Consider the following 27569-nt stretch of genomic DNA (forward strand, 5'->3'; position numbering starts at 1 on the left):
ATGCCAGGTACGTCCTCTACTACATGCAGTAAACCTGTGGGGGTGTGCAGGAACATGCCAGGTACGTCCTCTACTACATGCAGTAAACCTGTGGGGGTGTGCAGGAACATGCCAGGTACGTCCATTACTACATACTGTAAACCTGAGGGTGAGAAGTGGGGGTGTGCAGGAACATGCCAGGTACGTCCATTACTACATGCAGTAAACCTGAGGGTGAGAAGTGGGGGTGTGCAGGAACATGCCAGGTACGTCCTCTACTACATGCAGTAAACCTGAGGGTGAGAAGTGGGGGTGCAGGAACATGCCAGGTAGGTCCTCTACTACATGCTGTAAACTTGTAGGGGTGCAGGAACATGCCAGGTACGTCCACTACTACATATAGTAAACCTGCAGGGGAGAGGTGGAGATTGTGGGGGTGCAGGAACATGGCAGGTACGTCCATTACAACATACAGTAAACCTGTGGGGGTGCAGGAACATGCCAGGTAGGTCCTCTACTACATACAGTAAACCTACAGGGGAGAGGTGGAGATTGTGGGTGTGCAGGAACATGCCAGGTACGTCCACTACTACATACAGTAAACCTACAGGGGAGAGGTGGAGATTGTGGGTGTGCAGGAACATGCCAGGTACGTCCACTACTACATACAGTAAACCTACAGGGGAGAGGTGGAGATTGTGGGTGTGCAGGAACATGCCAGGTACGTCCACTACTACATACAGTAAACCTACAGGGGAGAGGTGGAGATTGTGGGGGTGCAGGAACATGCCAGGTACGTCCACTACTACATGCAGGAAACCTGCAGGGGAGAGGTGGAGATTGTGGAGGTGCAGGAACATGCCAGTTACCTCTGTTACTATATACAGTAAACCTGTGGGTGATCCTTCACCTTCCTTGAATGATGTACTGTAGATGCTGAGGGTGAAGCATGGCCATAAGCATTACAGTTTAGTCTTCAGATCCTGCTGATAGATGTTAATTGGGGGCAGCCCTTTAAACAAAAGCCACCTGATTAGGCAACTACTTGAATTTTCCTTTACACCAATTTTTGATAAATGTCCTCCATAGTGTTAGAAGATGTTTGCCTGCATTAGCCACCACTAGGGGGAGCTAACTGCATACAGATTTATTGTTGGGTTCAATGTATATGCCTGGCAAGAGAGAGCCCCATTAGCTCTTTATGTCCGCTCCTCCCTTCGTAACGCTGCCATTTTTCTGCCATCCTCGCAGGTTTGTCCACCCCCGGGGGGGCGTCATACAGAGTGTGTCTTCCTGGAAGCATGCCGCTGGCTCTCAGTATCACAGCTCGCACCAAACTCCATCATGGACAAGCGTCAACACCCAGCAGAACTGGACTTCACCCCCAGAAGTAGTTGACCTAACGCTGGACGAGGATTCGAGGCGCAAATACTTACTGTAACATTGACTCCTCCCTGTTTTGTGTCCTCCCCTCTTCCCTGTGGCACAACCGTCACTCTCTTCCCAGAGGCCCGGGACACGTCTCTTGGAAGGTATCCTGAATTAACTAACCTATGGGTAATTTTATTTTATCATTCATCAAGCAGCCAGCCAAATTGCCTGCTGCCACCCCTCCCCTCCATCCTTCCCATTGAGATGCCTATCCTCAAAAAAAAAAAAAAGAGATAAAGCACTTTCCATGTTTTTTTTTCTCCCTGCCCCCACTTTCCTTTTCTTGTGCTTAGATAATTTAATTGCTTTGGTTAAAAAAAAAAAAGAAAAAAATGTAATATATGCAGAAATATTTATAATGTATCTTTAGATAAGGACTCGGCGCGTACACTGAGCACTCACGGGGTATGTACAGGAATCGGAGGCAGCCATCTTGTATGGGCGGAGTCAGTAGCCATCAGCACCGCTGTCTGCCAGTTCAGCCATGCCCCTGGCTGTCACTAGAGACTGGATAATTGATAGTCTGGATATTGCTCCGATTAAAATGGCCGCCGCCATGACAGATACTGTATGCTCTAGTCATGTGACTTCACATGATGTATGGAACCTGTATCTTGAAGTAAGTCACAAGCACATACATTGTCGCCTCCTGCAGGCTCAACCACTATGGCCAGGACTCGGTGCCGATCCCACTGCTGATACTGTTACATACATCCCCTTTGGAGGAGTCTATGAAGGGTAGATGTGGTCAGGTGGTCTTACTGGAATAGCCATTTCCTAATTTTTTTACTGGCAGCGCTCCTGTTGGGGGCTGCAGACAGTAGTCTGATGTGTGACATCCTGGATGCCTTTCTGAGTATGTATCTCAGTATATAGACTGACATGTATGTCCACCCCTTCTCACCATTATACAGTTTATATATAGATATAATTTACATATGAAATGGCGTAATTTACATCACTTATCCTATACTTGCTGTATTATACTCCAGAGCTGCACTCACTATTCTGCTGGTGTAGTCACTGTGTACATACATTACTTACTCTGGACTGATCCTGAGTTATATCCTGTATTACAATCCAGAGCTGTACTCGCTATTCTGCTGGTGGAGTCACTGTGTACATACATTACTTATCCTGTACTGATCCCGAGTTACATCCTGTATTTCACCCCAGAGCTGCACTCACTATTCTGCTGGTGGAGTCACTGTGTCCATACATTACATTACTTATCCTGTACTGATCCTGAGTTATATTCTGTATTATACTCCAGAGCTGCACTCACTACTCTGCTGGTGTAGTCACTGTGTACATACATTACTTACTCTGGACTGATCCTGAGTTATATCCTGTATTACAATCCAGAGCTGCACTCACTATTCTGCTGGTGGAGTCACTGTGTACATACATTACTTATCCTGTACTGATCCTGAGTTACACTCACTATTCTGCTGGTAAAGTTGCTATGTACAGGTGAAACTCGAAAAATCAGAATATCGTGCAAAAGTCCATTTATTTCAGTAATGCAACTTAAAAGGAATTGCATTAATGCAGCTTAAAATTAGAATATTGTGAAAAGGCTCAATATTCTAGGCTCAAAGTGTCACACTCTAGTCAGCTAATAACCCATACCCCCTAAGCAAAGGGGACCTGAGATTGTGACTTTGGGGTTTCATAAGCTGTAAGCCATAATCATCCAAATTATAACAAATAAAGGCTTGAAATATCTCGCTTTGCATGTAATGAGTCTCATATGTTAGTGTCACCTTTTAAGTTGCATTACTAAAATAAATGAACTTTGCACGATATTCTCATTTTTTGAGTTTCACCTGTACATACACTACTTTTTAATCTTAAGTTGCATCCTGTATTATACTTCAGAGTTGCACTCACTATTCTACTGTGTACAAACTACATACATTACAATAAGCTGTATTTTACTTCAGAGCTATATTCACAGTTCTGTTACTAGGCACTGGAAGCTGTTAAACCTCACCAGGGGAATGCCCCTTTAACTTTCCCTACATCAAATGACCATACAGTGCCTGCTTCCCAAAATGCAGATCATCATTGTAAGCTCTGTGCAGACATGAACAGGGACTGCTGGAAGATTTCAGCTCTGAAGACTGTAGATTTGAGAAAGTTACTCTGGTGGACATACCCTTTAAATACAGACTCCTCATGGCTTCTTGGAGTATCGGTCAGCAGTCTATATACTGTGGTGTGTAATCAGGGAATCCCATTTAGACACGGCAGAATTGGTTACGCTGGCAAGCAATGTGGCGACAAACCCACCCCTCCCCCTGCAGCTGACACCAGATCTTACACCAGAAGAGATACAGTAATAGAACCCAGGTATTAGGAGGTAACCGGGTTCTTAAAGGGGTTGTCCAGGATTACACAAATACGGCAGCTTTCTTCCAAAAACAGCGCCATACTCCATCAGTGATTTTGTCCAATACATGGTTCTCTGCTTCTTGGGGCTGTAAGCATCGGGCCTGATTTCATCTGCAGAATTAGATAGAGGGGTTTATTCTGATACCTCGGATGTCAGGGTTTTTTGATCATCCCTTCACACCCCACTCTAGACCATACATACACCCGAGACATGAACCCCTCAGGCCCATCTGACTGGTCGTCATCTTGTCCTTAAATGAATCTTGGTGTAGTTGAGGGCAGTCGCGTTTCCTTTATATCTTCCCTCTGTGCTAGCCATCAGAATATGGCAACCTAGTGCATCAGGAGGGAAGCTGGCGGACTATCACCTCAAGCCATAGCCAATGGGAGGAAGTGGTAGCCTGAAAAACGTACAACCTTGAGATCCTGTGACCGTTGGTTATCATACATGCAAGCCACGACTGCCGGCGGTTATAACTTCTCACCAGATGTGTATGGGTAGGTTCACACATGGCTTAATCCGATCCGGCAGGCTGTTCCTCCAGAGAACAGCCTGCCTAAGTTAGCCGTATCCCGCCTAGCCGGATGCTGCCATTCACTGCTGGACCACCAGATCCCCACCAAATCACATTATTGACAATGAGGTTCAGCAGTGAACACTTAGGTGGGATCTGGCAAACCCAGCCAGACTGTTCTCTGCTGGAACCTTTTCAACGCAAGTGTGAACTTACCTTGAGTTACCATCTGTGGAAGCAGAATATCTCCAAACATGGCATTTGTCAAAAAGAAAAACAAGGGGGTCTTAAAGAGGTTCAAGTTCCTCACCAGTTCTTTTTGCAGCAGAAAATGGTGGTCCACAACACCAAACGTGGTCTACAATATTTTTTCCAAATGAGTGCCCCTTATTGGTGGAGCTCCAGTCTCAAACGAGTGGTCCTTAATGGTGGAGCTCTAGTCCCAAATGAGTGCTCCTTATTGGTGGAGATCCAGTCCCAAATGAGTGCTCCTTATTGGTGGAGCTCTAGTCTCAAACGAGTGGTCCTTAATGGTGGAGCTCCAGTCCCAAATGAGTGCTCCTTATTGGTGGAGCTCCAGTCCCAAATGAGTGCTCCTTATTGGTGGAGCTCCATTCTCAAATGAGTGCTCCTTATTGGTGGAGCTCCAGTAAGCTCAGCAGCCTGTTCAAACAGCTGATCAGCAGGGGTGCCAGGTATTGGACCCCCACCAATCAGTTACTTATGACTTATCCAGAGGATAGGTGATCAGTATAAGGGTACAGCCACACGGTCAGGTTTCTGCATGCAGTTTTGGAAGTCATAATCAGGAGTGGATCATAAAGAGAGAGGAACTATACAGGACAGGTATGACTTCTCTTTAATCTCTGCAATCTGTATACGAAGTCATGCAGCGCCACCAGAGGGGAAATGAAGCACTACCTGTTGAATTCAATGGGCTGTCCTTGTAATGCATGGACATGTTGGGTCCTCCAGAGTGAGGGAACCTTTGTAGCAGTTTTCTGTTCTGGCTAATAGATGAGGGTCCTGAATGGGGGACCTCCCCCATGTCTTTTGAGGCAACTTCTTTTTACATCGTAGATTTCTTCCATCGACCTTAATTATTTCTTATGCTCAGTGCAGGTAAGTCCAGACATTTCACTGGTCTACAGCGCCAGTTCCACCATCTTTGTGCCTGCTCCTCGCCTCTTTTGCACCCAAGTACCGTGGATTTAATAAACCACTGATGTCCAAGGGTAAAATGTCCGCTTCATATGCCAGCTCCGCTTATTGGGTCATATTGTTTCCTAGCCCTGGCACCATGTTAGTGCTCGCCCGGTCCCCCATGGATGGACAGATCGCTTGTTAGGGCGCACTGAATGCGTGTATATACAGATGTGTTGGACAGTGTGTACAAGGAGGCTCCTCTGGGCCCGGCCACTGTTTCTGTCTGGGTTTTTTTCCTTTCAGATTTTTACGTGTTTTCGTCTTCGTTTTTTTTATTTTTTTTCCCCCCCGTTTTATTTAAGACACTACTTTACTTTTTATTCATTTTAACAATTTCAGACGAGTTAACGCAATCACTGGATATTTGTGGGGGGGGGGGGGGTCGGGCACAAATATTGACATGTCTGACTCTTAGTTTTTGTTTTACCCTCCTATTTTAATATATATATATATTATTTTTTTTTCATTGTATCCTTTTTAAAATGAACTTTGTTTTTTTTAATTTATAAGGTCAATGCACAAGTGGCCATCGCTCACTTAAAGGGATTGTACGGAATTAGAAATTATCTGTGTATTATTTTTTTTTTCCAGAAAAAGAGCCACTGTTGTCCATCGGCCTTGTCTTGGTATTGCAACTTATTGCTATTCAAATGAATGTTGCCGTGCTGCAATACCATACATGGCCTACAGTCAAGAGTGGCGCTGTTGGCAGCAAAATCAGATACTTTCCTTATCTTGTACAATCCCTTTAAATCCTACACTCAAGTTGACCTGTCTAGCTACACCTTATTGTCACTGCAGTACCCCAACTTTGCCCACTTAAAGCAATGTATGCACAGTAGGGCATCTGTGTTATGTGTTGCCTTTCTTCCAACTTTAAGCGACGTTGATAGTGCTGGCACCTTCCCCTTGATGGTTTCCAGTTCACACCATGGCTGCCTCCACTGTCTAGTGCAGGGATCGGCAACCTTCGGCACGCTAGCTGCTGTGAAACTACAACTCCCAGCATGCACACGTACTTCACTGCTATAGTAACTCCCATAGACGTAAAAGAAGGATTCTGGGAGTTGTAGTTTCATAACAGCTGGAGTGCCAGAGGTTGCTGATCCCTGGTCTAGTGATAACCTGCAGATACAGAACAAGGGGCAACATGGGTTAAAAAAGAAATAATTGACGCAAGCAGAAGCGGCGCCGTCCTCCACAGCAACCAATCAGATTACAGTTAGCAGAAAAGCAGCCTTCTGATTGGTTGTTGTGGGTAACGCCCAAATTTCGCTCACCCTCCATTTGATTGGAGTTCCCCTTCCCTTGGTTAACAGTCTTGCCCCTCCCCCTCCTTTCTTGCAAAACGGTTGTTTATTGGCGTCTTTAACCATTTCAAGAAATGCCGGGGAGCAGTTCCACTGTCACCCGGTAAATATCCACAGTCTGGTTTGGGGTTTTATTTTTCCTTTTTTTTTGCCATTTCATCACTTGTATCTTTCCTTAGTTTTGGTCGTCGGGGGCAGGGAGGGGAGATAATAAGAGTGTTATAATAAATACATATATTTTTTGGTGCAAGATGAGAACTTCTGTTTTTGAAACAAGTCTGTAGAATAAAAGTTACAACTATTTTAAGACCGAATAAAATAGAGTGAATTATTTAAAGATGGCTCCTTGTGATTATTGGGGCTTGTGGTTGGTCCTGTGGACATCCATGGCTGTGAAGGAGTGCTTCCAGAGGTAAGTTTACAGGTAGGTATAATGGTGAGCAGCTGTAAGCAAAAATAGGCCCCAGCTCACCCTTAATGGGGTTCTGCACTTTGTTTAAACTGATGATCTATCTTCTGGATAGATCATCAGCATCTGATCGGAGGGGGTCCGGCACCCGGGACCCCCGCCGATCAGCTGTTTGAGAAGGCAGCGCCGCCGCCTTCTTACTGTTTACCGCAGGCCCAGTGACGTCACAACTTGTATCAACTGGCCTGGGCGGGGCTAAGCTCCATTCAACAGAGCTTAGCCCCGCCCAGGCCAGTGATACTAGTCGTGACGTCACTGGGCCTGCGGTAAACAGTGAGAAGGCCGCGGCGCTGCTGGAGCGCCGCTGCCTTCTCAAACAGCTGATCGGCGGGGGTCCTGGGTGTCGGACCCCCACCTTTAGATGCTGATCTATCCAGAAGATAGATCATCAGTTTAAACAAACTGCAGAACCCCTTTAAAGGGCATCTGTCAGCAGTTCTGTACCTATGACACTGGCTGACCTGTTACATGTGCTCTTGGCAGCTGAAGGCATCTGTGTTGGTCTCATGTTCACATGTGCCTGCATTGCTGAGAAAAATGATGATTTATTATATGCAAATGAGCCTCTAAGAGCAACATTTTCACTGCCTGGCCCTGTCAATCAAACCGGAGAGGGAGCTGCAGTTTGAGGAGAGAGCAGAGACTCTAGGTGTAATGGTAACTGCTACTGGAGCACCAGTTGCATATAATAAAACATCATTTTTCTCAGCAATGAGGGCACATATGAACGTGGGACCAACACAGAGGCCTTCAGCTGCCAAGTGCATATGTAACACGTCAGCCAGTGTCATAGGGACAAATCTGCTGACAGATGCCCTTTAAAACACAATGGGGAAGATTTATCACATTGCAACCAATCAAATTACACCTTTAATTTTTCAGGGCTCCCTTGGAAAATGAAAGGACCAATGTGATTGGTTGCTATGCTCAACTAGGCAAATTTTCCTTTGCATCGGTTTTGATAAATCTGCCACTATGTGCGCGAAGCATGTGAGCAGTGGGGGGGGGGGCGGCGTGTGGATTAATTGTGTAGCATTAAAAGCTTTGTTTTGTCAGTGACTTGCAGGTGATGTCTCCTCTGGCTGGAGTCCTTCTCTTTCCATTTTTCTCAGTCCTGCACAGATCACCATGATGACATCTCCAGACCACAACTTGTTTCTGCATAACCGGACACACCTGCTTAGTAATAATCCCCACTTAGGCCCCAGTTGCACATAATGTCCCCAGAAGTGCTCTCTTCACATATAATGCACCCCAGTAGTCCCCTCTTCACATATAGTGCCCCCCAGTAATGCCTCTTTACATATAGTGCCTCTTCGCACATAATGTCCCCAGGAGTGCCCTCTTCACATATAATGCACCCCACAGTAGTGCCCTCTTTGCATACAATGCCCCATAAGTGCCATCTTCACATGTGGTACCCTCTTCACATATAATGCCCCCCAGTAGTGTCCTCTTCGCACATAATGTCCCCAACAGTGCCTCTTTACATGTAGAGCATCTTTACATATAGTACCCCGTCCAATAATGCCTCCTTACAAATAGTTACCCCCCAGTAATGCCTCTTTACTTATAGTGCCCTGCCAGTAGTGCCTATTTACATATAGTACCCCCCAGTAATTCCTCTTTACATATAGTGCCCCCCCTGGTAGTTCCTCTTTACATATAGTGCCCCCCCAGTAATGCCTCTTTACATATAGTGCCCCCCATGGTGCCTCTTTACATATAGTGCACCTCAGTAGTTCCTCTTTACATATAGTGCCCCCAATAGTTCCTCTTTGCATATAGTGCCCCCCAGTTCTTCTTCTTTACATATAGTGCCCCCCAGTTCTTCCTCTTTACATATAGTGCCCCCCAGTAGTTTCTCTATACATATAGTTCCCCCAAGTAATGCCTCTTTACATATAGTGCTCCCAGTAGTCCCTCTTTACATCTAGTGCCCCCCCCCAGTAATGTCTCTTTAAATATAGTCCCCCCCAGTAGTTCCTCTTTACATATAGTGCCCCCCAGTAGTTCCTCTTTACATATATTGCCTCCCAGTAATGTCTATTTACATATATTGCCCCCCAGTAATGCCTCTTTACACATGGTGCCCCCCCAGTAGTTCCTCTTTACATATAGTGCCCCCTCAGTAATGTCTCTTTACATATAATGCTCCCCAGTAGTCCCTCTTTACATATAGTGCCCCCCTTCAGTAATGTCTCTTTACATATAGTGCTCCCCAGTAGTTCCTTTTTACATATAGTTCCCCCAAGTAATGCCTCTTTACATATAGTGCTCCCAGTAGTCCCTCTTTACATATAGTGCCCCCCCCCCAGTAATGCCTCTTTACATATAGTGCTCCCAGTAGTCCCTCTTTACATATAGTGCCCCCCCCCCCAGTAATGTCTCTTTACATATAGTGCCCAGCCAGTAGTTCCTCTTTACATATAGTGCCCCCAGAAGTTCCTCTTTACACATAGTGCCCCGCCAGTAGTTCCTTTTTAAATATAGTGCCCCCCAGTAGTTCCTCTTTATATATACTGCCCCGCCAGTAGTTCCTTTTTACATATAGTGGCCCCAGTAGTTCCTCTTTACACATAGTGCCCCCCAGTAATGCCTCTTTACATATAGTGCCCCAGTAGTTCCTCTTTACATATAGTGCCCCCCCAGTAATGATGCTTTACATATTGTGCCCTACAGTGTCACACGAAAAGCAAAAGTGTGATACAAAAAGCTGGCCATACACATTGTACAGATGGCAATGTGCAATGCATACGTACTATTTTATTCTGCAGGCCACAGAGGAACTTTCCTCCAGTTCCAAGAGGTGGTTATCAAGGCCCTAATTTTTCAAACCCAGGCCGGGGAGGGTCCCAGTACTTCAGGAAGTTACAGTGCCCATGTTGTACCAGGGCAGCATTTTCCAGGTCAAGTCCCCCAGATAGCAAGGAAGGGAACGACCCAAAATAGATGCAGGGTGTGTTCCAAAAGGGGGATAAGGAAAGACACCATTCACCACCTGACCTGAAAAACCTGGCCTGTGCATGCAGGAGTGTTTCACAATCTACCACACATCCATGGAGTATTAATTTAATTTTATCCTTTATGCTCCCTGTAATATTTCCACTTTATATCTGATTTAGTCCACCTCGCTTGCATATCCACTTTCCAACAACCACTACATATTCTTTTCTGTGAGACAACTGTTAGGTCAAAAGTATATAAGCAACTCCATTTTGTCCTTTCAGCAACGTGTATTACATTTGGCCAGTGCACTTACAAAATCTCCCTTCTCCCTTCCCCCCTTTTGGAATGTGAGAAACTTCCTGTGCGGTTTCAAGATACCCATACATTCCTTAGTTTGTAAGTTTGAACAGTCCTACCTTATAGGGTTATCTTGGCTCAAATGCCTGCTAGTCTATGTGTGTATACCTGATTGGTCAAATGCTGTTACTATGAGTCATCTATTATGTTAATGCAGAGCTCATGTGTGGTCATACTATAGGTCAAACAAATGCTAACATATGTCTGGATGTCAAGGAAGCTCAACCCCCTCTATTATAACTGTTTGCCAACTGTGAAATAAACCAGAATGGATTGGAACTAGACACGTGTTCAGTGTTCATCTGATTCATTCTCCCGTTACCGGATAAGATTTAATTCAAGCTGATCACCGAAATCATGTGTCAGGGACACGTTAGGCAAAAGAGTCAATATTGCTTTACAGCTTTGGGGGCTCGTCCGGGATCGAGAGGGTCATCTTTGGGTCTGTTGCAAGAGACATCAATTTTTGTCTTCTTCGGATCTGGAGGCACTGACCAAAATCTCGACCCAAGTAAGTTGTACCATCTATTTGTTGATTTCGGTGGATTGCGGTGTCCGGGACACACGCAAAAGCTCCAGGGAGCTTAAAGTTGATTATAAGAGGCTCGGGGAGTCCATATCGGTAGATAAAAGTGCACTATGAAAATAGAAATCTGTTCAGGGAACAGAAGGTTACAAGCTTGGATTAACTCTTATGTATATATAGTATAAGTATTTTAGAAGTATTAAGATTATCTGTCTGTGTGAGATGTTGACCGGGTGGTAAGTGTACGGTCACATCCCACTGTGAAATCATTCTGTTTCCATCACTGCCAACATGTAAACTTTATGTTGCACGGTCTAGTCCCACAAATTACTTCCTAGTTAACCCATGGGTAGACAATTTGGCAGGATGTGAGAATTGACAGTTAAAATGTGAAACAGAATGTTATGCCCGGCTGGCAACAGAGATGAAAAGCTGTAAAAATCTGTGAAGTTAGAAGCTTACAGACAGTGTACATCAGAACTCCTGTGATGTTAAATGAGAAAACACAGCAGTGTCAGGAAGTTATTTGATGGCAAGGGAAAAAGTGCCCCATTGTCTGCAATCAGAAAGGGCTTGTGTTAAACGTTCAGAAATTAACTGGTTAAGTTTTGTTGCCCTAATGATATGTGTGTGTTTAAATAGGGACGATCTATAGCCCTAGAATTAGAGATTACAGCACTAAAAGATGGTCAGTTAATGCATAAGTGTATTGATAATTGAAAAGAGAAGTTGTTGAAGGATAATAATAGGCTGGTGCATACTGAGTTATGGTTTAAAGTGTCCATGGAAGTAACTGAGAGAAATTGAAAGTTGGAGAAATGAGTAGCATTTCTTATTACAATATGGAGGATTTTGAATCCTATAGAGAACAAAGATATAGAGAACAAAGAAGTTGCCATGTGGCATCCCTTCCCCCACCACATCTGCTGTAAATTCCAAAATGTGACAAATAGTTCCACAGGAACTTTTCCTGTTCTCTCTGAAATGTGCTCTCAGAGAGAACTCCCTCCCATCTCACACCCCCCACCTGGCTGGTAATTGGTAATGCATCTGCAGACTGTGAAGATACTAACCTGTGTTATCTATAAGATCTTCCAGACAGGGCTCCAGTATTGGATTAGATCCAATGATGTTTGCAAAAATAACCTTTCCAAATTGTATGTTCCGATGGTTTAAAATGTGCCTGCAGTGATTATTCCCATGATGAGTCCGACTAAAAGGGGTGGACTTAGATGACTCAGAGTGGGAGGAAGGAAGTGTGAGCCTTCTATGTGAATTAATGGGGTTTTGAAAAAAAAAAAAAAAAACTTTCAAAACTGACTCACTACCACTCGAGACCATGGACAGAGAATACATCACAGATCATGTATTTAGCATTATACTAGATTGCCCAGTCAGCCTATTAGGGAGAGATTTGTTCATTAAGCTTGACTTGCAGGTATCAGCAAAGAATCAGGACATAAGAGTACACTCAGATCTCATTCCAACCTCTACACCATTGCCACTGATTCTTGCAAACATACAGGACCACCCAGAACTTAACAACATTAACCCTGCATTATGGTCTTCAAATGAATATGACACAGGATTCATAGATTGCACACTTTACAAAGCTACTGTGAAACCAGGTGTCATCTCAGTGTTCCAGAAACAATACCCGTTGTCAAAAGAGAAACTTGATGGACTTAGGCCAATGATAGAAGAATTCCTACAAAAGGGAATCCTGGCAGAGGTGATTTCACCCTACAGCATGCCCGTGAATCCAGTGACAAAGGCAGATGGTGCTACCCGCTTTGTACAGGATTTAGGGGCCATCAACAACATCATTGTGCCTATAGCCCCTGTTGTACCTGATGTCACTTAATTATTATCTGCCATTCCAGCAGATGCTGTTTGGTTCAGTGTGATAGATCTGAAAAATGTATTCTTTTCTACCCCAGTTGATAAGATAACCAGACTACCTTTTGCTTTTTCCTTTGACAGACGTCAACTGACCTGGTGCAGAAATGCCCCAGGGATATGCTGATTCACCTGTAGTGTACAGCATAGTCCTCCAAGCGATGTTAGAACCATGGTACCCCCCCCCCCCCCCAGGTTCTGTGCTGCTGCAATATGTCGATGATTTGTTACTGTGTAGCATGTCAGCGGAGGCCAGCATTCAGGATGGTTTATCACTGTTAAAATGGTTGTCAGGATGTGGTCACAAAGTGACACTTAAGAAAATGCAATGGTGTAAAATGCAGGTTGAATACTTGGGCTTTGTCCTCACAAAAGGTGAACGGAGAATCAGTGCAGAAAGAGTCCAGTCTATTGCGGGTTTGGTCACCCCACACACCAAGAAAGAAATGTTATCTTTCCTTGGTATGATAAACTACTGTAGACAATGGATTCCTGATTGCTCCTATTATGACAATGTTTTGAGGCAAGCCACTCTGGAAGAAAATCCAGATTTGATTAAATGGTCTTCTGAAAATGTACAATGCATTTGATTATCTGAAATGTTCACTCATGTCGAGTCCAGGGCTGGGCCTCCCTGACTATAATATGCCCTTCCACATGTTTGCACGCCAAAATTGTAAAACCATGGCGGGTGTACTGACACAAGAAAACGAAGGCAAGTTGCGTCCTTGTGTGTTTTTTTTCAAAGGTAATGCCCACCCCTGTTCAAGGGATGCCGGCATGTCTGTGTTCTCTTGCAGCCTGTGCTATGATGGTAGAGTCGGCAACTTCTTTCACAATGTGACATTACACCATTTTGCACACCACTCATGATGTTGTAGGCCTACTCAAGGACATCCACACTCAACACAGTAGGCAGCTGAGCTCATTGCACTCACTAGGACATGTATTCTACATACTGATAGACCTGTCACGATTTATACTGAGAGTAGGTACACACATGGGGTAGTGTGGGACCATGGTATGATCTGGCAGAGGAGAGGATTCACGGCAGCAGATGGTAAGGATCATGTCTCACAGGGCAATGCACTGGCAGATAAGGTGGCGAAATGAGTGGCCAAATGCAACCTCACAGGTTTGTGTAACCATTGGGTGATGCCATGTCTGGCACCTCCAACCCCTGAGATGTTGCAAATGCTTACTGATCTTCGGTGGTATGCCACTGAACAGGAACAGTAAGACCGGTGTTATTCAGTATTGCAGAAAAATCCTGAGATAGGATTAGTCTGCGAAGAGGGGAAGTTGTGCATTCCCCAACACAGTGCTTCCATCTTAATAGCACATTTCCACGGAGTAGGACATAAACAGCATTGAGATACTCATGGGTAGGCCTTTCCCCACACCATGGGCAAGACGCCCCCTGGTAGTGCAGGAAGGGGACTTGGACCTGATCAGAGAGGAGTAATAATCTGATCAAGGTCCTCAGTAAAACTGAAGAATAAGTTGCTTGTAAGTCTCCTTCTCTTTCACAGGAACCAACCCGTCCATTCCGGATAGGCGACCAGGTAATGATCAAGATCTTAAAGAAGGGAAAGGAACCAGGAAGCTTCACCTACGGACCACCCACCGAGGTAGTCGCGATCACCAGAACAGCAGTCCTCACTGTCGCCCACGTGGATCCACGCCACAAGGATTAAGTTGGTGAAGAAAAGAGAGGTACTATTGGAGGCAGACAGCCTTGACCTCGAAGAAGATACAGAAGGGGTACTAACGGAGGCAGACAGCCTTGACCCCCAACAAGATGACGCAGTCGGGAAATTCCTCGAGATGGCTGAAATGTAGTGCTTTGATAATTGCAGTTTTGTGTCTCCTATTCACTGTCCCATGGCTGTGGAACAGACAGACATACCTGAAAACAGAATGCAGAGGGGAAGACAATCTGTGGAAGACAAAGGAGAACTTATGGCTGTACCTGGCCAAAACTCTGAACTTAACTGACTTTTGTCTCCGAACCACTTTATCTGCATCTAACATTTTGGAGACATGTCTGGTAGCAGTCCCCCACCCCAGTGGATGTATGGACGGGGCTCCTACATTCCCAATGGAATGACACAGAGTTGGAGGATCATGATGTTAAATATGGATATGTAAATCCTTATCATGCTTGTTATGACTGTCCTACATATGAGACTCTGCAAAGTAATATGATAGAAATAATTACAGGTCTTGTCACAGCAGCAGGAATATGTTATAACTTCACCTGTGATGAGACACTATTGCCCCCCTGCATACAAGCAAAAATGCAGAATAAGACTAAACCAAATATTTGTGATAGAGATTTAGGTAGTTGTAAAAAGATAGTATCAGGAAAGAATATGCAATGTAATATTACAAAAACAGTACCATCCGTAGACAAACATGTACCTCTACCAACAGGATGGGTATTGGCCTGTGGGAATACTAGTTACACATACATACCGGCCAATATTATAGAGGGACCCTGTACAATAGCTAGGTTGACATTAGCAATGATACCACTATTTCCAGCAATGCAGACACGACACACGAGAGACACTTCCCTACAGTTACCAGAAAATTGTGATTATAATGTGAATCTCCTCTCTAGATAAGAATATATGAGTTGATAGGAGTACCAGGTTTGGCCATATATAACCACAGGACAATATCAAAACTTGCCTGTTTTATGGTAAAACAGATAAATGTCACTAGTGCAATTCTGCAGGATATGCTGCTGGATATACAATCATATAAAAAGGCTATCTTGCAGAATAGGGCAACTATTGACTATTGCTCCAACATGGTATAGGATGCTCAGCGTTCGCAGGGATGTGTTGTTTCAATTTATCAGACCACTCCTGTGGAATAAAAGATAAAATAGGCCAACTAGAAGAAATGATAAAACATATAAAACCAGATGTTGACCAAGGTTGGTGGGACTGGCTTTTTGGCTGGATACCTAACTTTGGTCAAATAAGATATGTTTTAGGAGTGGCACTCGCCGCGATCGCTGCAATAGTGTGTCACTGCTGTTGTCTACAGTGTGTGCCCTCCCTTCTTGCCGTATGTCAAAAGGTGGCCGAAAGAGGGGTACACTCAACATTCCTCTATACTCCAGTAGAGGTAGAAGAGGTAAACACAACCTCAACAAAGCCTGAGGATTATACTCCTGAAGGGTATATGGAATACCTAAAGGCTTACAAGCAAACAAAGGAAGAGCAGAGAAAGAACCATATAGTATAAGGTATATATATAAGGTTCTAAGAGGGGATTGATGGACTATAAGTAACTCCATTTTGTCCTTTCAGCAACGTGTATTACATTTGGCCAGTGCACTTACAAAATCTCCCTTCTCCCTTCCCCACTTTTGGAATGTGAGAAACTTCCTGTGCGGTTTCAAGATACCCATACATTCCTTAGTTTGTAAGTTTGAACAGTCCTACCTTATAGGGTTATCTTGGCTCAAATGCCTGCTAGTCTATGTGTGTATACCTGATTGGTCAAATGCTGTTCCTATGAGTCATTTATTATGTTAATGCAGAGCTCATGTGTGGTCATACTATAGGTCAAACAAATGCTAACATATGATTGGATGTCAAGGAAGCTCAACCCCCTCTATTATAACTGTTTGCCAACTGTGAATTAAACCAGAATGGATTGGAACTAGACACGTGTTCAGTGTTCATCTGATTCATTCTCCTGGTACCGGATAAGATTTAATTCAAGCTGATCACCGAAATCATGTGTCAGGGACACGTTAGGCAAAAGAGTCAATATTGCCTTACAAAAAGTACCCTTTCCACCACTTAAAATGTTCGTACAGGGGTGCTCTTTCCGAGATGGGGTCACTTCTTGTGGTTTTTCATTTCTGGGGACCTCAGGAATTTATTTAATGCGACATGGCAGCTTAAATCCACGTCTGTTTATTCAGGCCTGCAAAAAACATATTTTGCAGTTTTCCTCTAGAGCCCTGCTGTGCGCCCGTACAGCAGGCTACAAGCACATATGGGGTGTTTTCAAAAAAAGGGAGAAAATGGGGAACATATACTGGGGTGCATTTTCTCCATTAACCCCTTGTGAAAGTGAAAAATTGGGGTCTGCTAGTAATTTTTCATTTTTACAAATGTGTGCTTTGAAATGCTTTCACAAGTATTTCTGCCTTCTGTAAGGCTACTTTCACACTAGCAGCACGGACCTCCGGCAGGCTGTTCCGTCGGGTGAACAGCTTGTCGGATCCGTCCTGCCGCTAGTGAACGTGTGCCCCCGGACTGCCGTTGGGAGTGGGGCGGAGTTCCAGCGAGGCATGGCAGCGCACGGCGAAAGGCTGCCGGAATTAATATCGGACATGTCGTCCGGAGCCTGACGGAGGTCCGTGCCACTAGTATGAAAGTAGCCTAAGACCCCTGTTTGCTAAAAAGTACCCTCTCCACCAGTTAAAATGTTTGTACTGGGGTGCTCTTTCCAAAATGAGGTCACTTATTGGGGTTTTTCATTTCTGGGGACCTCAGGAATTTATTTAATGCGACATGGCATCTAAAATACATGTCTGCCAATTCAGGTCAACAAAATCCATATTTAGCTGTTTGACTCTAGAGCCCTTCCATGCGCACACATAATTTTTTGAGCACATATGGGGTGTTGGCATATTCGGGGGGGAATGAGGAACAAAACGTGGGGTGCATTTTGTCCTGTTACCCCTTGTGAAAGTAAAAAATGTGGGTAAAAAATGTTTTTTCTGGAAAAAATTGTAATTTTTATTTTCACAGCCCAGCGTTACCTAATTCTGTGAAACGCCTGATGGGTCAAAGTGCTCACTACACACCTTGAAATATTCCTTGAGGGGTGTAGTTTCTGGAATGGGGTCACTTTTTGAGGGTTTCCACTGTAGGGGCACCTCAGGGTGTCTTCATATGCGACATAGCCCCCAATTACCATTTCAGCTAAATCCGCTCTCCAAAAGCCATATGGTGCTCCTTCCACTCTTAACCACCTCAGCCCCCCAGTGCTTAAACACCCTGAAAGACCAGGCCACTTTTTACACTTCTGACCTACACTACTTTCACCGTTTATTGCTCGGTCATGCAACTTACCACCCAAATGAATTTTACCTCCTTTTCTTCTCACTAATAGAGCTTTCATTTGGTGGTATTTCATTGCTGCTGACATTTTTACTTTCTATGTTATTAATCGAAATTTAACGATTTTTTTGCAAAAAAATGAAATTTTTCACTTTCAGTTGTAAAATTTTGCAAAAAAAACGAGATCCATATATAAATTTTGCTCTAAATTTATTGTTCTACATGTCTTTGATAAAAAAAAAATGTTTGGGTAAAAAAAAAATGGTTTGGGTAAAAGTTATAGCGTTTACAAACTATGGTACAAAAATGTGAATTTCCGCTTTTTGAAGCAGCTCTGACTTTCTGAGCACCTGTCATGTTTCCTGAGGTTCTACAATGCCCAGACAGTACAAACACCCCACAAATGACCCCATTTCGGAAAGTACACACCCTAAGGTATTCGCTGATGGGCATAGTGAGTTCATAGAACTTTTTATTTTTTGTCACAAGTTAGCGGAAAATGATGATTTTTTTTTTTTTTTCTTACAAAGTCTCATATTCCACTAACTTGTGACAAAAAATAAAAAGATCTATGAACTCACTATGCCCATCACGAAATACATTGGGGTCTCTTCTTTTCAAAATGGGGTCACTTGTGTGGTAGTTATACTGCCCTGGCATTCTAGGGGCCCAAATGTGTGGTAAGGAGTTTGAAATCAAATTCAGTAAAAAATGACCAGTGAAATCCGAAAGGTGCTCTTTGGAATATGGGCCCCTTTGCCCACCTAGGCTGCAAAAAAGTGTCACACATCTGGTATCTCCGTATTCAGTAGAAGTTGGGGAATGTGTTTTGGGGTGTCTTTTTACATATACCCATGCTGGGTGAGATAAATATCTTGGTCAAATGCCAACTTTGTATAAAAAAATGGGAAAAGTTGTCTTTTGCCAAGATATTTCTCTCACCCAGCATGGGTATATGTAAAATGACACCCCAAAACACATTCCCCAACTTCTACTGAATACGGAGATACCAGATGTGTGACACTTTTTGCAGCCTAGGTGGGCAAAGGGGCCCATATTCCAAAGAGCACCTTTCGGACTTCACTGGTCATTTTTTACAGAATTTGATTTCAAACTCCTTACCACACATTTGGGCCCCTAGAATGCCAGGGCAGTATAACTACCCCACAAGTGACCCCATTTTGGAAAGAAGACACCCCAAGGTATTCCGTGAGGGGCATGGCGAGTTCCTAGAATTTTTTATTTTTTGTCACAAGTTAGTGGAAAATGATGATTTTTTTTTTGATTTTTTTTTTCATACAAAGTCTCATATTCCACTAACTTGTGACAAAAAATAAAAACTTCCATGAACTCGCCATGCCCATCAGCGAATACCTTGGGGTCTCTTCTTTCCAAAATGGGGTCACTTGTGGGGTAGTTATACTGCCCTGGCATTCTAGGGGCCCAAATGTGTGGTAAGGAGTTTGAAATCAAATTCTGTCAAAAATGACCAGTGAAATCCGAAAGGTGCTCTTTGGAATATGGGCCCCTTTGCCCACCTAGGCTGCAAAAAAGTGTCACACATCTGGTATCTCCGTATTCAGTAGAAGTTGGGGAATGTGTTTTGGGGTGTCATTTTACATATACCCATGCTGGGTGAGAGAAATATCTTGGCAAAAGACAACTTTTCCCATTTTTTTTATACAAAGTTGGCATTTGACCAAGATATTTATCTCACCCAGCATGGGTATATGTAAAATGACACCCCAAAACACATTCCCCAACTTCTCCTGAATACGGAGATACCACATGTGTGACACTTTTTTGCAGCCTAGGTGGGCAAAGGTGCCCAAATTCCTTTTAGGAGGGCATTTTTAGACATTTGGATACCAGACTTCTTCTCACGCTTTGGGGCCCCTAAAATGCCAGGGCAGTATAAATACCCCACATGTGACCCTATTTTGGAAAGAAGACACCCCAAGGTATTCAATGAAGGGCATGGCGAGTTCATAGAAAAAAAAAATTTTTGGCACAAGTTAGCGGAAATCTTTCATGGACTCAATATGCCCCTCAGCGAATACCTTGGGGTGTCTTCTTTCCAAAATGGTGTTATTTGTGGGGTGTTTGTACTGCCCTGGCATTTGAGGGTCTCCGCAATCATTACATGTATGCCCAGCATTAGGAGTTTCTGCTATTCTCCTTATATTGAGCATACAGGTAATGAGATTTTTTTTTTCCGTTCAGCCTCTGGGCTGAAAGAAAAAAATGAACGGCACAGATTTCTTCATTCGCATCGATCAATGTGGATGAAAAAATCTCTGCCAAAAAAAGAATAAGGAGGGGAAAGGCGTCTGCCAGGACATAGGAGCTCCGCCCAACATCCATACCCACTTAGCTCGTATGCCCTGGCAAACCAGATTTCTCCATTCACATCAATCGATGTGGATGAATAAATCATTGCCGGGATTTTTTTTTTATATATACAAAGTGTTTGCCAAAGTATATGAACACCGCCACCTCCTCAGCTCATATGCCTCGTCAAACGTATCTTTTACTGCAGAGGAGAAATCTCGTCTTGCAGCGCCGCATACACCGACTTGCGTGTAATCTGACAGCAGCGCAATGCTTCTGTCCGAATGCACATCAGTGCTGCAGCTAGTCGATCGGTTGGTCCACCTGGAAGGTAAAAAAAAAAAAAAAAAAAAAGAAAAAACCAGGCCGCAACGCAATAAATTTATTAACTGTTGAACAGAACATAGAAACTTTTTTTTTACTTTTTTAACTGAACGTTTAACTTTTTTACTTACCGGTAATTTATTTTTGTTTAGTTTTTTTTACCTTTATAGAACAAACCTCTCCTTCCCCATGGGACAATGTGCAAAGCGCAAATCGCCCAAAGATGTGGCGAAGTACGTTATGCACTTTATCCCAGGTGAAAGGAGAGGTTTGCAGCAGCTGTGAGTAAAAGGGCCCTAATAGCCCTGTGTGCCTGTCCTGTGAGATGCAATCCCTATGCTAGGTGTACCTGTGTGTGGTACTTCCGGAAACACTCACCAAAGCATAGGGCAGGGTGGTCAGGACAGAAATAGCGGGTGTCACGCCTTATTCCACTCCTGCTACAGACACGACATCTTTTTCGGGGTGACGGTTGGGTTGAGGTACCAGGAACGACACTGGGGAAATGTCGCTCATGTAGACGGCTAACTACACTGGTGGATGGGGCCACGGAACCTCCTGGGTAAAGGAGGTTCTCGATGATCTCTTCCTGGAATTTGAGGAAAGATCGTGTTCTCCCAGCCTTACTGTAGAGAACAAAACTATTATACAGCGCCAATTGAATTAAATATACAGACACCTTCTTATACCAGCGTCTGGTTCTGCGGGAAACTAAATACGGAGACAACATCTGGTCATTGAAGTCCACCCCTCCCATGAGCGCATTATAGTCGTGGACACAGAGGGGCTTTTCAATGACACGGGTTGCTCGCTCAATTTGGATTGTCGTGTCTGCGTGAATGGAGGAGAGCATGTAAACGTCACGCTTGTCTCTCCATTTCACCGCGAGCAGTTCTTCGTTACACAAGGCAGCCCTCTCCCCCCTTGCAAGACGGGTGGTTACAAGCCGTTGGGGGAAGCCCACGCGACTAGTTCGCGCGGTGCCACAGGCGCAAATCCGTTCTAGAAACAAATGCCTAAAGAGGGCCACACTTGTGTAGAAATTGTCCACATAAAGATGGTACCCCTTGCCGAATAAGGGTGACACCAAGTCCCAGACTGTCTTCCCACTGCTCACCAGGTAGTCAGGGCAACCGACCGGCTCCAGGGTCTGATCTTTTCCCTCATAGATCTGAAATTTGTGGGTATAGCCTGTGGCCCTTTCACAGAGCTTATACAATTTGACCCCATACCGGGCACGCTTGCTTGGGATGTATTGTTTGAAGCCAAGGCGCCCGGTAAAATGTATTAGGGACTCGTCTACGCAGATGTTTTGCTCGGGGGTATACAAATCTGCAAATTTCTGGTTGAAATGGTCTATGAGGGGCCGAATTTTGTGGAGCCGGTCAAAAGCTGGGTGGCCTCTGGGACGGGAGGTGGTGTTGTCGCTAAAATGCAAGAAACGGAGGATGGCCTCAAATCGTGCCCTGGACATAGCAGCAGAGAACATGAGCATGTGATAAATCGGGTGCGTGGACCAATATGACCGCAATTCATGCTTTTTTGTCAGGCCCATGTTGAGGAGAAGGCCCAAAAAAAATTTAAGTTCGGAAACTTGGACTGGTTTCCACCGGAAAGGCTGGGCATAAAAGCTTCCCGGGTTGGCGGATATAAATTGTGTGGAATACCGGTTTGTCTCTGCCACGACTAAGTCCAAGAGCTCCGCAGTCAAGAACAGCTCAAAAAATCCCAGGGCCGAACCGATTTGAGCCGTCTCAACCCGAACTCCAGACTGGGCGGTGAAAGGGGGAACTACAGGTGCGGCTGAAGTTGGTGACTGCCAATCAGGGTTTGCCAGCACCTCAGGGATTCTAGGGGCTCTACGGGCCTGTCTGTGCGGTGGCTGCGACGGGGTAACTACTGCACGTGCCACCGTACCAGCTTCAACTGCCCTTCTGGTGCTCGCCACGTCACCATGTTGTACGGCAGTGCTGGTACTAGGTCCAGGGAGGGCTGCGCTGCTGGTGTATGCCTCACCACGTGATCCGACAGCGCCAGCCCCACTCTGCTGCTCTTGAAGCGGATCCTGCATAACCTGTGGTCTAGCGACACGGGGCCTGGTACGCCTGGTGCTATCAGGGACCTCCACCTCCTCGTCCGAACTTTGGGTCAGAGAGCCAATGCTTTCCACAGGTTCATATTCTGACCCACTAGATTCGTCAGATGAGGGTTCCCACTCCTCATCCGACTGGGTCAGAATCCTGTAGGCCTCTTCAGAAGAATACCCCCTGTTTGACATTTTGGACTACTAAATTTAGGGGTATTCCCTGAGACTACCCAAGAAAAAAAGCAAACCTGTCTTACAAAGGGGAGGCTAGCGAAGTACCGGAGGCTGCTGCGGTTGATAAAAAATATCAAAACTGATTTTTTTATCGTCGCAGTGCGTGTAAAATGAATGTGCAGTGATCAAAAAAATATATATTTTTTGTCACTGCGGTGGGGCGGGCGTGGGTGAACGCACGTGTGGGCGACCGATCAGGCCTGATCGGGCAAACACTGCGTTTTGGGTGGAGGGCGAGCTAAGGTGACACTAATACAATTATAGATCTGACCGTGATCAGTTTTGATCACTTACAGATACTATAAAAGTACAAATGCTGATTAGCGATACGCTAATCAGCGAATAAAAGTGACTGCGGTGCGGTGGGCTGGGCGCTAACTGACGCTAACTACCTAACCAAGGGGCCTAAACTATCCCTAAAACCTAACAGCCAATACTAGTGGAAAAAAAAAAGTGACAGTTTACACTGATCACTTTTTTTCCTTTCACTAGTGATTGACAGGGGCGATCAAAGGGGTGATCAAAGGGTTAATTGGGGTGCAGGGGGGTGATCTGGGGCTAAAGTGTACTGTTTGGTGTACTCACAGTTCAGTCTGCTCCTCTGCTGGATCCAACCGACGAAAAGGACCAGCAGAGGAGCAGACAAGCCATATAACAGATCATATTTACTAATATGATCTGTTATATGACTTGTGATTGGATTTTTTGAAAATCGCCAGCCTGCCAGCTAATGATCGTTGCTGGCAGGCTGGTGACGAACTTGTTCTTTAAATTTTGCCGGCCCGCGATGCGCATGCGCGGGCCGGCTTTGAGCGAAATCTCGCGTCTCGCGAGATGACGCGTATATGCGTGACTGTGCGCAGCGCTGCCACCTCCGGAACGCGATCCTGCGTTAGGCGGTCCGGAGGTGGTTAAGCCTGCTGTGCGCCCATACATCAGTTTTTGAGCACACATGGGGTGCTTTTGTAAACTCCAGATTCAAGGTAATAGATTTTGAGTTTTGTTTGGCTGTTAAACATTGATGTGTTGCAGAAAAAAATAGATTACAATTTAAAATCTGCTAAAAAAAAGTGAAATTTTGAATTTTCATTCCCATTTTCATTTAATTCTCGTGGGGCACCTAAAGGGTAAACAAAGTTAGTAAAATCAGTTTTGAATAGCTTGAGGGGTGTAGTTTCTAAAATGGGGGGATTTATAGGTGGTTTCTAAAATGTAAGCCACAGAAAGTGAAAAAATTTGGATTTGGAAATGTTCTTAAAAATTCTAACGTCCCCAAAAAATAAAATGTCATTTTCAAAATGATCCAAACATGAAGTAGACATATGGGGAATGTAAAGTAATAACTATTTTTGGAGGTATTACTATCTATTATAAAAGTAGAGAAATCGTTAATTTCTAACGATAATTTGTTTTCCCTTACGTCCTAACAGCAGCACAGATGGGGTTAACCACCCCCCGTAGACTGGTAGGAACGGAGGAATTTTAATGAGCCCAAGAAATAATTAAACACTTAAACCTCCCTTATAAAGGAGGGAATCACCTCCAGCCCATTGTGTTATAGCAAGAAAAAAACTAGTCTTACTAGAAATTAACGATTCCCTTACGTCCTACCAGCAGCACAGATGGGGAGATAGCAAGAAGAACCCCTGGGGAGGGCCATCATGCTTGGTAGAACTAAGTATAGTCTGCCCAAAGGCCGAGTACTCAGCTAATCTGGCATCTAGTCTATAATGGGAGATGAATGTTGATTCAGAACTCCAGGAGGCAGATTTGCAAATCATGTCGAGTGGAAGAAGACTCCTCTCGGCAAAAGAAGTAGCTACAGCCCTCGTAGAATGGGCTTTTACAAACCCCAGAGGGTCTAGAGATTGGGAAACAAAGGATTCCCTAATAGCCTCCTTAATCCATCGGCTGATGGATGGTTTAGATGCCTTACAGCCTTTAAACTTACCGGCAAACAGGATTAGATTTTCATCTTTCCTGAACTCCTTTGATCTATCCACATAGATCCGGAGGCATCTTGAGACATCCAAAGGATGTATAGCAGGTTCCTCGGAGGAGGTAGAAGGTCTAGAAAGAACCGGGAGGGATATTACCTGGTTGATATTCTGGAAAGAAGGAACCTTAGGCCTAAACTATGGGAGAAATCTTAAAAGGACCCGGTCTTGCAAAAAAAAAAAAAAATGGTATAGGGCTCGTGCGCTGATAAAGCTTGAAGCTCAGAGACCCTCTTGGCCGAAGTCACAGCAAGGAGAAAGACAAGTTTCCATGTGACAAACTTGAAATCTACCTCCTCCAAAGGCTCAAAGGGGGGAGATGCTAACCCCTTGAGAACTACCGATAAATCCCACTGGGGAATTGGTTTCAGTACTGTAGGCTTTAATCTTTCCGCTCCTTTAAGGAACCATTTGATGAGCGGGTCCTGAGAAAAAGACTTGTTGAGACAAGCTGAAATGGCTGAAACTTGAACCCTCAAGGTAGATGGAGCAAGGCTTTTGTCAAGGCCATCTTGCAAAAACTGAAAGATGATGGGGAGGGGCGGATCTGGAGACGCCACCTCCTTTGAGGAACACCAAGAAGAGAATATCCTCACCAGCTTATAGGACTCTGGGAGCTAGCTTAAAAAGCATGTGCAGCCAGAGAATGACCTGGTGCACAATGCTTCCTTAAATAGGGGAGGAGATGGGCTCAGAACAGAGTCCCCGCCCCCAGGAGAAAACACATATCAGTAAATAAAAAGTTTCCCCCCTAGGAAGGAATACAATAAATCGCGAATTATATATAAAAAAAAAATCGCAGAAGGATGCAAAATCGAGTCGCAAGGAAAAATTCCGGAAGTGACGTCAGAGATTCCAACATCACTTCCGGAAGATGGCAGCTCCCAGCTGCCGCAAGGAAGAGGACCGAGGACGCCGAAAAACGCACCACAGCGAAGCATTGCTGCGCAGCGCCGGCAGCAGGTAAGCCGGACAAACCATAGTAAAAGCGGAGGCAAAGCCCGCAGATAAAATGAAAAAAAGATTCCCCCCTAAGAGAGGGGGAATTACCGACCAGTCCACCTGTCCGGAGGACAGAAAAAAACACAATGGGCTGGAGGTGATTCATGCCTAGCAGACTATACTTAGTTCTGCCAGGCATGATGGCCCTCCCTAGGGGTTCTTCTTGCTATCTCCCCATCTGTGCTGCTTGTAGGACGTAAGGGAATCGTTAATTTCTAACGATAATTTGTTTTCCCTTAGTCCTAACAGCAGCACACAATGTTCCCACTCTAGTAAGACTAGTTTTTTTCTTGCTATAACACAATGGGCTGGAGGTGATTCCCTCCTTTATAGGGGAGGTTTAAGTGTTTAATTATTACTTGGGCTCATTAAAATTCTGCCGATCCTACCAGTCCATGGGGGGTGGTTAACCCCATCTGTGCTGCTGGTAAGACGTAAGGGAACAGAAATTTGCAAATTTTTAAAATTTTTTTGTAAATTTGGTATTTTTTTTATAAATAAAAATCATATTTTTTTTACTCAATTTTACTACTGTCATGAAATAGAATATGTGACGAGAAAACAATCTCAGAATGACTTGGATAAGTAAAAGCGTTTTAAAGTTATCACATAAAGTGACACATGTCAGATTTGCTAGAAATTGCCTGGGCAGAAAGGTGAAAAATGGCTTGGTCCTGAAAGGGTTAAAGGGAAAAAAGTAAATAAATCAGCAATAAACACAAGTCCATTATTAAGATAAGTCCACATCCACCATATGTACATTCCTCCATAGCATCCTGTTTCTCTCCTTTTTCCTACATTCTAAGTTCCTTATCCACCTCAGCTCTGACAGGATCAGGTTCACCGCTCGCCTGTGATGGAACGGCTCGTTATGTACGGACACTTTTGTTCTGGTATGCCAGTGGTAGTATTTAATGATTGTTATAATCAGGTACATTGTCCCCCTGCCAATGTCAGGTATACTAGTTGGTACCCCATAGATGATGTCTGGGGATGTAAGACACCGCAGACTTGGAATCTTTAACCTGGAGGATACTTCCTGCCATATTTTCTGCCCTTCCTCGCACTCAGATATAAAATGTGCCATGGTTTCCTCCTGTTGACATCCTAAGTCCTACATATGGTCAGGTACAGTTCTTTCCTGGTCTTACTCTCAATACACGCTTTATCAATCCTCCAATTTCTCAATCTCAAGCATCTAAGACCATATTCCACTACTGAGGGAGAAAGCCACGAGTCAACCGACCCCTCTTGAGACTTCCGCCGCACACCCAAGACCCTGCAAAAGGCAATATCCAGTCCCTGATACTGTTTACCCACAGGGAGCTGTTCTCTGAGTCCAGGCAACCAAAATTAACTTTTAGGAACAAGGAGTCAAAGGACACCCTTGGATTTATCATATCCAGCCCACCCTCTCTCCTCCGTAGGTAGGAGATCCCTCTTTTTACTGGGTTCAACCTG

General features: G+C 44.4%; 1 protein-coding gene and 1 long non-coding RNA gene across 4 annotated transcripts in view; one reads left to right on the forward strand and one right to left on the reverse strand.

Annotated features, from left to right (window-relative positions):
• Positions 1-1640, forward strand: part of C2H18orf25 (chromosome 2 C18orf25 homolog) — a 55401-nt gene extending 53761 nt beyond the window's left edge. For all 3 annotated transcript variants that reach the window (XM_040421131.1, XM_040421129.1, XM_040421133.1), the window contains one exon: positions 1231-1640. In XM_040421131.1, the coding sequence (XP_040277065.1) occupies positions 1231-1420 (190 nt within the window). In that variant the 3' untranslated portion in view covers positions 1421-1640. The remainder of the gene's footprint in view (positions 1-1230) is intronic.
• A 1620-nt stretch (positions 1641-3260) lies between these two features.
• LOC120992270 lies at positions 3261-27569 on the reverse strand. Its single transcript, XR_005776951.1, has 3 exons — positions 27557-27569; positions 25233-25239; positions 3261-6346 (listed from the first exon to the last, which is right to left on the reverse strand). It is a non-coding gene; the product is annotated as an uncharacterized LOC120992270 (long non-coding RNA).

Source organism: Bufo bufo, chromosome 2 (assembly GCF_905171765.1).
Source record: "Bufo bufo chromosome 2, aBufBuf1.1, whole genome shotgun sequence".
NCBI classification, from domain to species: Eukaryota; Metazoa; Chordata; class Amphibia; order Anura; family Bufonidae; genus Bufo; species Bufo bufo.